Source organism: Cucurbita maxima, unplaced genomic scaffold (assembly GCF_002738345.1).
Source record: "Cucurbita maxima cultivar Rimu unplaced genomic scaffold, Cmax_1.0 Cma_Scf00030, whole genome shotgun sequence".
Lineage (NCBI taxonomy): Eukaryota > Viridiplantae > Streptophyta > Magnoliopsida > Cucurbitales > Cucurbitaceae > Cucurbita > Cucurbita maxima.
Genome location: NW_019272046.1, coordinates 547335 through 558636, shown reverse-complemented (window position 1 = coordinate 558636; position 11302 = coordinate 547335). Strand labels below are relative to the sequence as shown.

The 11302-nt window shown below is 39.0% G+C and overlaps 3 protein-coding genes across 6 annotated transcripts in view; all 3 read left to right on the top strand.

Annotated features, from left to right (window-relative positions):
- The first annotated feature begins 846 nt into the window (after window positions 1–846).
- On the top strand, window positions 847–4093 carry LOC111465924 (probably inactive leucine-rich repeat receptor-like protein kinase At5g06940). Its single transcript, XM_023110396.1, has 2 exons — window positions 847–3369; window positions 3535–4093. Exons 1-2 carry the CDS (start codon window positions 1068–1070, stop codon window positions 3903–3905), a joined length of 2673 nt encoding a protein of 890 aa, XP_022966164.1. The 5' UTR covers window positions 847–1067; the 3' UTR covers window positions 3906–4093.
- A 737-nt stretch (window positions 4094–4830) lies between these two features.
- On the top strand, window positions 4831–8480 carry LOC111466027. Of its 2 annotated transcripts, XM_023110585.1 has the most exons (4): window positions 4831–4992; window positions 5076–6011; window positions 7314–7518; window positions 7549–8480. In XM_023110585.1, exons 1-4 carry the CDS (start codon window positions 4984–4986, stop codon window positions 7602–7604), a joined length of 1206 nt encoding a protein of 401 aa, XP_022966353.1. In that variant the 5' UTR covers window positions 4831–4983; the 3' UTR covers window positions 7605–8480. The 2 variants fall into 2 exon arrangements, with proteins under 2 accessions (XP_022966353.1, XP_022966352.1); XM_023110584.1 differs by having other exon boundaries at window positions 7314–8480.
- A 1425-nt stretch (window positions 8481–9905) lies between these two features.
- Window positions 9906–11302, top strand: part of LOC111465989 (FAD synthase-like) — a 6607-nt gene continuing 5210 nt past the window's right edge. For all 3 annotated transcript variants that reach the window (XR_002714311.1, XM_023110511.1, XM_023110510.1), the window contains exons 1-2: window positions 9906–10071; window positions 10860–10965. Coding sequence is in view for 2 of the 3 variants with exons in the window: in XM_023110511.1 (XP_022966279.1) it covers window positions 10865–10965 (101 nt within the window). In the remaining variant the exon portion in view is untranslated. The remainder of the gene's footprint in view (window positions 10072–10859; window positions 10966–11302) is intronic.

The window sequence follows — 11302 nt, the reverse complement described above, 5'->3', positions numbered from 1 at the left end:
ACGGTATCCGTAAATGACTCGGCATGGGCACGGGAGGGCCTATGCCTCGATAGAACCAGATGGATGGATGTTCGGAAAGTCCCACTAAGATGAACGACACGCGGGCCCATTCTCGATGGCATGACCGAATGAGTTATGATGGCCGACGACATCTCGAGACTCGGGATGGCGCCAAGACATATGGACCCTATCGATGGGGATCGAGATGACAAGATGAGATGCAACGTTATATTGAGAGACCTTGGCCCGAGTAGAGGCAAGGTCGAGCCGAATGAGTTGGTCTAGCGTAGAGGCAAGTCGGATGTGTCACAGATGATTGAACATACACGCACAGGCGACGTATGTGGTTGAACAAGCTTGGATTCCGCACAAGCGATGTTTGATTGGCGAAGACAAACCTCGCTTAAGATCCGACGAAGCCACAAAGCCAGGGCGAAAAATACATATGTGGCTTAATTCCCCTTAAGGCTAGTCGTGAACGTGTATAGATCACGACGCCGCACGGTCAAGAAGGTAGGACCCTGACACATGGCTACGTTACCTATTTATTTTGAAGTGTTTTTAAGACTAAAAACTATCCCTACAAATGAGCACGAGTCTATTTCTACAGACCAACACATAGTCCTTTTTTATATCATTACTATGTTACCTATTTGTCTTGAACGGCTTCCGAAAGCAAAAACTATTTCTAAAGATCCGCATAAATCATGTACTGTAGTTCTTATGATTGAGTCATCTAAAAAAATGTACACCTTCTAAGCATTTTTTCGATTGAAACAAACGCCATGCAGGAAGAAAGAAAGGAGAACGCTGCAAGATTTTGTCATTTATTGGCCAAAACTCTCCCCCGTGATTCAAATCATCCATTATATTATTATATGAATCTGTTCCTCACTTTTTGTTTTTCTAATTCTTAATCCCAACTCAAATTCTCTCCCCGATGATCCTTTTCTCGATAAAGAATTTGCCCCGAATTAAAAGATTTGAGCCTTTTTTCCAAAAAGTTCATCTCTCCATTCATATAAAAATGGAGTACTGAAAATCCGAGCTCACTGTCACTCCCTCCCATGGCGTCCCTTTTCAGACCGCCATTGTTGATATCCTTAGCCTTTGCTTTCTTCGTTTTGGGTTCTTCTTCGTCTGAGGAATCGACCCTTTTGGCCTTCAAATCTTCCATTGATGATTTGACGAACTCTCTCTCGAACTGGGTTTCTTCTTCTTCTTCTCCGATCCATTTCTGTAACTGGACTGGGATTTCTTGTGTGAGTTCTTCTTCGCCTTCTTCGCTTTCGGTTTCCGCCATTAATCTTCAGGGTTTGAATCTCTCCGGCGAAATTTCATCTTCCATTTGTGAGCTCCCTCGTTTGGTTCATCTTAATCTTGCGGATAATCAGTTCAATCAGCCGATTCCTCTTCATCTCTCGCAGTGCAGTTCGTTGGAGACTTTGAATCTGAGTAACAATCTCATTTGGGGGACGATCCCCGATCAGATTTCTCTGTTTCGTTCTTTGATTGTTCTTGATTTTGCGAAGAATCATATCGAGGGGAAAATCCCTGAGGGCATTGGGGCTTTGAAGAATCTTCAAGTTCTTAATCTAAGAAGCAACTTGATTTCTGGTAGAGTTCCTTCTGTTATCTTTCATAATCTTACTGAACTTACTGTTCTTGATTTGTCTGAAAATTCTTATCTGATGAGTGATATTCCTAATGAGATTGGGAAGCTTGTGAAGCTTCAAGAGCTATGGCTTCAAAGCTCTGGTTTCCATGGCGAAATCCCTTCTTCTTTGTTGGATTTGAGTAGTCTATCTGTTTTGGATCTTTCTCAGAACAATCTCACTGGAAAACTCCCTGAAATGATGGGTTCTTCTCTGAATAATTTGGTGTTCTTTGATGTTTCTGTGAATAAGCTCATGGGATCTTTCCCAAATGGTTTTTGTAGTGGAAAATCTCTTGTGAGTCTCAGTGTTCATACCAATTTTTTCACTGGAACCTTGCCTGATTCCTTGAATAAATGCTTGAATCTTGAGAGATTTGAAGTTCAGAACAATGGGTTTTCAGGGGATTTTCCTAAATCATTATGGTCATTGCCTAAGATTAAGCTCATTAGAGCTGAAAACAATGGTTTCTCTGGTGAAATTCCTGAGTCTATATCAATGGCTGCTCATCTTGAGCAAGTTCAGCTTGATAACAATAGTTTTTCGAGTAAGATACCTCGAGGACTTGGGTCGATTCGAAGCTTATACCGATTCTCTGCGTCGCTCAACCTTTTTTATGGTGAATTGCCATCAAACTTCTGTGATTCGCCATTGATGAGTATCATTAATCTGTCCCATAATTCTCTTTCGGGACGGATTCCCGAGCTGAAGAACTGCAAGAAACTCGTCTCTTTGTCCTTAGCAGGCAATAGTTTTACTGGAGTAATACCTACTTCCCTTGCTGATCTACCTGTATTAACTTATCTTGATCTTTCTGATAACAATCTCACTGGTTCGATCCCTCGAGGACTCGAAAACTTAAAGCTTGCGCTGTTTAACGTTTCGTTCAATCAACTATCGGGTGCTGTTCCATTCTCTTTGATTTCGGGGCTACCTGCTTCATTTCTGCAAGGAAATCCTGATCTTTGTGGCCCTGGTTTGCAAACTCCTTGTTCTCAAGGCCATCCAACAAACCATGTGTCTGGACTTAAGAAAATGACATGTGCTCTCATCTCTATAGCTTGTGTTCTAGGAGTTTTGAGCTTAGCTGCTGGTTTCGTTCTGTATTACCGGTCATTCAAATCGAAATCCCGTGTCGATAACTGGCACTCGGTCTACTTTTACCCTCTTAGAATCAGTGAACATGAGTTGATCATGGGTATGAATGAGAAAACTGCACAAGGACATGGAGGAGCTTTTGGCCAAGTGTTCGTTTTGAGCTTGCCGAGCCGGGAACTGATTGCCGTGAAGAAACTGGTTAACTTTGGGAGTCGTTCGTGGAAATCGTTGAAAGTCGAGGTCGAGACATTGGCCAAGATCAGGCACAAGAACATCATCAAATTTCTGGGGTTTTGCTACTCTGATGATGCCATTTTTCTGATCTATGAATTCTTACACAGAAGAAGCTTGGCTGACTTGATTTGCAGAAATGATTCTTGTCTGAATTGGAATGTGAGACTGAGAATCGCCATTGAGGTTGCTCAAGGACTAGCTTACCTTCACAGGGACTGTGTCCCTCATTTACTTCATCGAAACGTCAAATCGTCGAACATTCTATTGGACGCTGACTTTGTCCCGAAGCTCACGGATTTCGCTCTTCACCATATCGTTGGAGAATCGGCATTTCACTCGACTGTGGCTTCGGAATCTGCTCATTCCTGCTATATTGCACCAGGTACGCAAAACTTTATGATCGGGAACTATGGAGTTCAAAAAACTCGATAATCTGAAGAATCAATCAAGTTTCTTTCGAGAAATAAGTTTGCGCTCAACCGAACTTACTCGAGTTTATTGAATATGTTGTTAGTATGGCTTATTTCATTCCATCATTTGGATGCAGAGTATAAATACAATAAAAAAGCCACAGCGCAAATGGATGTGTACAGCTTTGGTGTCGTGTTGCTAGAACTGGTGACCGGGAGACAAGCCGAGCGATCGGAATCAACTGACTCTCTCGATGTCGTCCAGTGGGTGAGAAGGAAGGTGAACCTAGCCAATGGAGCTTCCCAAGTCCTGGACCCGAGCGTGTCGGAGCAATCCCAACGACAGATGCTGGAAGCTCTAGACATTGCCCTTCAATGCACTTCCATGATGCCCGAAAAACGACCATCAATGCTGGAAGTCGCCAAGGCTCTTCAACTGATCGACTCGACGACAAACCTCCATGACGTAGCCTCCTCGGCTGCGGAGGATGAATCAGTTTCGAGCTGAAGACAGCAATGTTTGTAGGAGAGTTTTTGGTTGAGAGATTGCAATGTTTGGGACATGTGGTATGGTAGAAAATACAAGATTTTGTTGTAAGTTATTTTTTAATTTTTATTTTCAATTTAGATGCTTAAAATTTGGTGTAATGTAATTGATTGGGTGTTTTAGAAGAAGTATCTTTCAAGATTTTTTTTTATATTATATATATATATATATATTATTATAGAATGAACTAGAGGCCGATCAAAACACTGAGTCAGAACATTTGATCAACTCAACCAAATTCGTATGATTTGGTTTGAATTATGAACATAATTAAGTTGGATCGAATTTAAATAAATGAAAAATTTATAAATTGAATTAGTTCTCGAGTTGAAAAATTTATTGTTAATTTAAATATATATATATTTTCCAACCAATAACTCCCTTCTAATTTTAAATATGTTGTAAAAAATTATAAATGATGTTTTAACGTTTTTATTTTTTTATTTTTATTAAAAAAAATGAATAAAGGAAAATTCTAACCAATCCGGCCCAAAAATTTAGAGTTGGATTGGATTGGATTGGGTTCATTGTTTGAATTAAAAAATTATCTGACTTAATCAAACCCACGAACATATTCTATCAAATTCAAATAATAAATCAACATTGCGTGTAATATTAGTCACAGTTCATTGATACAAATTTGAATTTGTCCTCTTTAAAAAAATTCCATAAATTATAATTTGTTTATATAATCACAAATTTATTTTTTCATAATTCAAGGTCAAATTAATGCAAATGGGAGTTTTTTAATTAATTAATTAATTTTTTTTTAATTTTTAGCAGCTCAATAATTCATCATAAATAAAAATTGCAAATTTATACTTAAATAATAATAATGATAAAAAAAAAAATTATAAATTTTTTCTATCTGAGAACCTTTAAAAAACGCTACGTTCTCTTGACCCAATCTAACCCGCCATTGAAATCTGAAATTCAAGAATTTTTTCCCTCTCTCTCTCCTCCAAACGGATTCACAATCCAAATCAAGAAGTAGTAGAAGAAGAAGAAGGGTTTTTGTTGTTTCCTTTGCCTCGAGGAAATGAATTTGGTATTCTTCTGGAGATGCATAATGTTGAATTTCTTCCTCGAATTTCACGGTTTGAACAGTTAAGAATTATCTTTGTGTTGCAGGAAACTCCGAATGTGGATCTTCCGTCGACGGACAAAGAAGTCGTACCGGAGAAGATTGAAGATGAAGAGATCAACGAGCCTTTGATTCACTGCGAGCTTTGCGATGCGGAACTTGTTCATAAACTCGCTCAGGTTCTCCTTCCTGGATTGTCAACCGCATGCGTCGATAACACTAGTGGCGATATCTTTCGAACCCCTGGTTCCGTGGCTGCCGAAATGAGGAAAGAAATGGTGGATTATATTACTATGAGGAGCGAAATTTGTGTTGCGGAATCCATAATTTTGGATAATGCTCCGGATGCTGAGGTATCTGATCATCCCTACGATATTATCTCTGATTTTGTTGAGGATTTTGCTGCTACGAAGAGAAATTTGTTTAGTAGAGTTTCAGGATGGGTTCTAAGTGAGAAAAGAGAGGATAAGATAGATGATTTTGTTCAAGAAATGGATATTAATGGTTTTTGGCCGCTTGATAGGAGAGAAGCAATTGCTCAAGTTCTGCTTAGGAATGTAGATTTTAAGAGCGAGTTTCATTGTGACCAGAAATTTCATTCTGTAGAAGAGTTAGCTGAACATGTTGTAAACTGTGGATTTAGGTCTCTAATCTGCACAAATGAAGGCTGCACTGCTACATTTTGTGCAAACCACGCAGAACAGCATGATTCAATTTGCCCCTTCAAGATAATTCTATGTGAACAGAAATGTTCTGCCTTCATTATGAGACGCGAAATGGACCGCCATTGCATAACTGATTGTCCTATGAAACTTGTGAACTGCCCCTTCCATAATTTGGGTTGTCAATCCCCTGTTCCTTACAGTTTGATATCGCAGCATTGTTCAGAGAGTTTTGATTCTCATTTGCTGCACATTCTTCACTCTGTACATAAGGAAGCAAATGAAGAGACTCTTAAACATAGACAGCAACAGCTTGAAGAGGTGAGGTGTTACAGCTTTGTTTGAATTCATTTATAATAATTCTTAAATGGGCTTCTATTTTTGCTGAATCAATGGACACCTAAGTGTGAATGGATATGAAATGTGTTCATTATCTATTTGAGATCCGACATCGGTTGGGGAGGAGAACGAAACACCATTTATAAGGGTGTGGAAACCTCTCCCTAGCAGATACGTTTTAAAAACCTTGAGGGGAAGTTTGAAAGAGAAAGCCTAAAGAGGACAATATCTGTTATCGGTGGGCTTGAGATGTTACAAATGGTATCAGAGCCAGACACTGGGCGATGTGCCAGCAAGCAGGCTGAGCCCCGAAGGGGGTGGCCACGAGACGGTGTGCCAGCGAGGAGTCTGAGCCTCAAAGGAGGTGGATTGGGGGTCCCACATCGATTGGAGAAGGGAACGAGTGCCAGTGAGGACGCTGGCCCCAAAGGGGGGGTGGATCATGAGATCCCACATCGGTTGGAGAAGAGAACGAAATACCATTTATAAGGGTGTGAAAACCTCTCCCTAGCAGACGCGTTTTAAAAACCTTGAGAGGAAGCTTGAAATGGAAAGCCCAAAGAAGTGAATATCTGTTAGCGGTGGACTTGAGATGTTACAATCTATTATTTAACGACTTCTGTCATACCCTATCGAATATATGAAATGATATTCTTTTGCTACTCGAATGTGTAAGCCTGATTTGTTAATTGCTGATTTTCTTTGGCTGCCCAAATCTTGGTATAACCTCAGAAATACTACGAATGAAGCAAGCATTTCCTATCTATATGGAAAACTCCGAGATAACTAAGTGGGTATTATGCTATGAAATTATTTGTTAATCGATGTGATCCATTATTCTGGAGTGTGGCTTAGTGTAACAGCTAAAGCCCACCGCTAGTAGATATTTTATTTTCTTTGGGCTTTCCTTACGAACTTCTCCTCAAGGTTTTAAAACGCATCTACTAGGAAGAGGTTTCCACACCCTTATAAGGAATGTTTGTCCCCTCTCCAACCGATGTGTAGGATCTCACACTTGGAACATCCTGAAATTATGAAATCCAATGATCTCTGGATAAGGTATGAAGGGAAAATATATAGCTATTGAGCTTTCTCCCCTTGTCTTTGTTTTCTGGACAAAGGTATGAGTTGAGAGGAAGGGGGATTCAAGCTTTGATAGAAACTTCAAATTGTTCGAACTTTGGTAATAAGCCTCTTAAGTTGAGAATAGATTAAGCTGCATTATCATCAATTACTTGTATCTTCTTGTCTATTCTAATTACAATTCTAATGATTCTTCCCCAGGCATCATCACTTGACTACCTTAGAGGGCTCCAAAATCTGAGATTATTAACCTCGAAAATCAAAGAAATGGATTCTAAGCTAGGACCATTAGTAGTCATCGGCACGAAGGAGGACACTGAAGAAGCGAAGGACGATGCGTCTAGTGAAACGGATGAAGAGAAGGACAAGTCTAATGCAGCGGACGAAAAGAAGGGCGTGCCTAATGCAGCTGAAGAAACAAAGGACGCCTCCATTTCAACCGAAGAAATGAAGGCCGATGCATCTATTGTAATTCAAGAATGCAACAACTGAAGAACCGAACGATGCTTCTAAGGCCTCGGAAGAAACGGAGGATGCTTCTAAGGCAACAGAAGAAAGGAAGAGAGGTTCAAATGTAGTAAGAAATGATTCAGATGAAGCTGAAAGATAAAACTTTGACACCATTTGAAAAGTCTCTCACTTTCAGAAGCAAGCAAAGAAGAAGTCCATATTAACATCCACTGTGTCAGTTTGTCTCTCCTAGCTCTTTCTTATGCAGTTCTATTCATATTTTCACCTTCATATTTAGTCTATAATGGGGCTCTGCACAAGGGGCATGAACTGTTATGGTGAAGCCAGTTGAAGATGCATGACTCATGATACACATGCCCGCATTGCATCCTTATCACCTCCTCCCTCTTCTTCCCTTCGCCATTCCCATTCAGTTCTTCCAAACAGATACTGCAATCCCCCATCTCTTCCCCATTCTCTTCCACTTTCTCCGTCACCGGCCGAGCTTCTTCCAGAATCGCCGTCTCCTCCCCCATTGCATTGCCATTGCTCCATCCCTGGAGGAACACCGGATCATGGAGTTCCTGCAGACGGAGCGGGAACAGAAGATTCCTCAGTAGAATTGGTGCAGTTTCTTGAAGGTACGTAACTCCGGAGAGCGGAGAAACAGAGACATCACGGCGGAAATAGCGCAGTTGGAGTTGCAGAACTTGGTAGGTTGTTCGCCATAGCCGTAAATACGATACTGGATGGGTCTAGAGGTAACGAAAGACATTCTGAGGATCGATTTTGGCACTGATTGGTAAGTGAGTTTTTGATTGTTGATTTCGATTTCGATTTTGATTTTGATTTTGATTTATAAGCTGAGAGGAAGTGTGTTTGATTATGGAAAATTTTAAGAATCGGCCGTTAGAATTACCGATTAGGAAAATTTTCTTCTTCTACGAATTCGACCAGGTTCAAATTCTAGATTCTGTTAGGCGCATAAACTCTCACTGCGTTGCTTATCCCACCCAATAGAGTTACTCCCCTCGACCTCGAACAAAGCACCTCATCCCAATAGAATTAGTATTCTCATTCCCTAAATTAGCCGATGTGGGACTTTCATCATCAAATTAGCCGATGTGAGACTTTCATCATCCAACACCTCCCCTCGAACAAAGCACGCTCCCCTTAATCGAGGCTCGACTCCTCAAGGAGTCTTAGTCATTTTTTACTGCCTTCGTACCTTCGAGGAAGCTTGACTCCTTTTTTCTTTTTGGAGTCCTTTGTTCGACATTTGAGGATTTGTCAATCTATTGGCACGGCTAAGTTTAGGACATGACTCTGATACCATGTTAGGCGAACACGACTCTCCACAATGGTATGATATTGTCCACTTTGAGCATAAGCTCTCATGGCTTGCTCTCATGGCTTTGCTTTGGGCTTCTCAAAAGGCCTCATCTCAATGGAGTTAGTATTCATTACTTATAAACCCATGATCATTCCTTAAATTAGCCGATGTGAGACTTTCATCATCCAATAATTCCAACCTGTGGTCGTTTATGGAAAGTTTTTGATCAATAATGAATATAACAAATTCAGTGATTGGTTACTGATTCGCAAGTGATTTTTTTCTTTTAATTTTGATTTATAAGCGAAGGGAAACTGTTTTTGGAATTACCGATTAGAAAATTCTTCTTCTTCTTCCAATTTCCACGAGGTTCAAACCTATCGTTGTTTATTAAAAGTTTTTGATTAATTATCGTTAAGAATGAGTTAGTACCACTCAGATCAAACATTTTATCGACCAATTTCTAAAAATAAAAATAAGAAAAAAATACTAACGGATTACAACTATATAAAATATATTCAAAAATCGAATTTCGTAATACTCTCTTTTGAGAGTGTATGTTAAATTGAGACCTGTCTCCAATCGATGTGAGATATCACAATCTACTACCTTCGAAACCCAACATTGTCACTGGTACTCGTTCTCTCTCCAATTGATATGAGATCTAACAAAAGCATCAGATATTTAATGAGTTATTAATGTTACACGTCTTGATTCACGAACTATCAAAAATTGTATACCCTTCCGAGCTTCTACACAGAATCAACAAAATGTAACAAAACCCTACAAATTCAACCTTATTTTTACTTAAATTTACTCTAAAAAAAACATGAATTATGACATAAATAGAGCATTATCTATTATTATTATTTTTATTATATTTGCTAGAATTACGTGGGATGCACAAATAAAAATAAATAAACATTATTCAATAAACTAAAATATTATTTTTAATGATTAAAAAAAAAGTCAGCCACAGTTTTTAAAATTATATAAAAATAAATAAACGAAGGGATAAACCTACCTCTTTCGTCATCTTCTTCTTCACGCCGTCTCCTCCTCCGTTTCAGCAGCTTGTTGCCGCCGCCGTCGTCTCTCTTCTGTTGCTGCCACCGCCGCCACTCTCCTGTCGCTGCCGCTCGGTTCTGCACTGATTTTCTACTCTTGTTGTTGCTGGTATTCTCTCTATCTCCATCTTTGTCTTTCTTCTTACTTGAAAAACATAAACCAGGACTTGTCTATGAGAGAATGGAGCAGTTGTTTTTATGAATTTAATAACAATGGCCGAATTGTAACCAAAAAGAAAAAAGGCTGTGGAAAATTGGGACGTTGTTTATGTTTGGCTGTTCCGATTCGAACGTGGATGTACCGGCATTTGTATACCTCTTTGATCCCGGCTGAAAATTTCATTTCTGCTGCCATGGAATTTTCTCCATATCCATTCTTCGTTATTTATTAGAGAATCGGTCGAAGTAGGATTATCCAATTCGCTTTCAGTTCCTTGTTTGTGGTAGTTATTTTGATTAACGGTATGATCTCCGTTTTTCTCATTGATTTCTTCCATTTGAATAATGCTGTTTCAATTTCATCTGTCTTTTTTCTGTTATTCCAAATCGATTGGGTTGGAGTTGAATCGATGCCATCTGCCACCTGAACGGTTCTAGAATAAAGTCCCAAAAGATTCTGGCCTGTTTGCACCAAAACAAGAGATGATTGTGTGATTCCCAATCCTTTTTGCTCGAAGTACAGAAGTTAGGAGATTTGCTTGATTGTTTCTGTAGTTCAATTGATGAATGTCCATTTGGTTAATTCATTTAAGAGAAGTTGCATATGTTTGGAAACGAGCAAACGCTCCATTTTTGGCCATCTTGTGGGATTTCCAGAGGTGGAAAAAACTGTTTTAGACTCGTTTGTGTTTAGTTTCATTCAATTGAAAGTAATGTAAAATGAGTTTAATGTAACAGAGGGCATGGAGATCGACAAAGCAATCAGAAATTGTAACGATCGAAGGCTTAAGACCAAGTACAATAATGCAATCTATGTTGTCAAGAGAGCTTTGGCTTTGTATTCGTAAGTACTTCTTTGTGGATTTCTGGTGGTTGTTTGGTGGGATGTTCTTATTTTTATTTGTTTTTGTTGGTTCTGTTGAAACTTTCGATTCTAAAAAGTGAAATTGTAAGATTTATGTTTGACTTTAACTCATAATTTATGAAACTGTTGGTAGTTTTAGTGTGAAAGTTGTTTGTTGACTTGGGAAAATGATTTATTTGAAGGGATTCATCAAATAGGAAATGGACAGGTGGAGCGTGCGTTCGCTCTTGAAATATACATTGGCCTTTGTTTCTAAGTTTTTTTTTTTTTTTTTTTTTTTTTTTTTTTTTTTTTTTTTTTTTTTTTTTTTTTTTTT

Bases quoted from the DNA above. Each gene is read 5' to 3' on its own strand.
- LOC111465924 (XM_023110396.1), top strand. From the start codon at position 1,068: ATGGCGTCCCTTTTCAGACCGCCATTGTTGATATCCTTAGCCTTTGCT. The intron at 3,370-3,534 runs GTACGCAAAACT...ATTTGGATGCAG, and splicing joins TTCCTGCTATATTGCACCAG to AGTATAAATACAATAAAAAA.
- LOC111466027 (XM_023110584.1), top strand. The intron at 6,012-7,313 runs GTGAGGTGTTAC...ATTCTTCCCCAG, and splicing joins GACAGCAACAGCTTGAAGAG to GCATCATCACTTGACTACCT.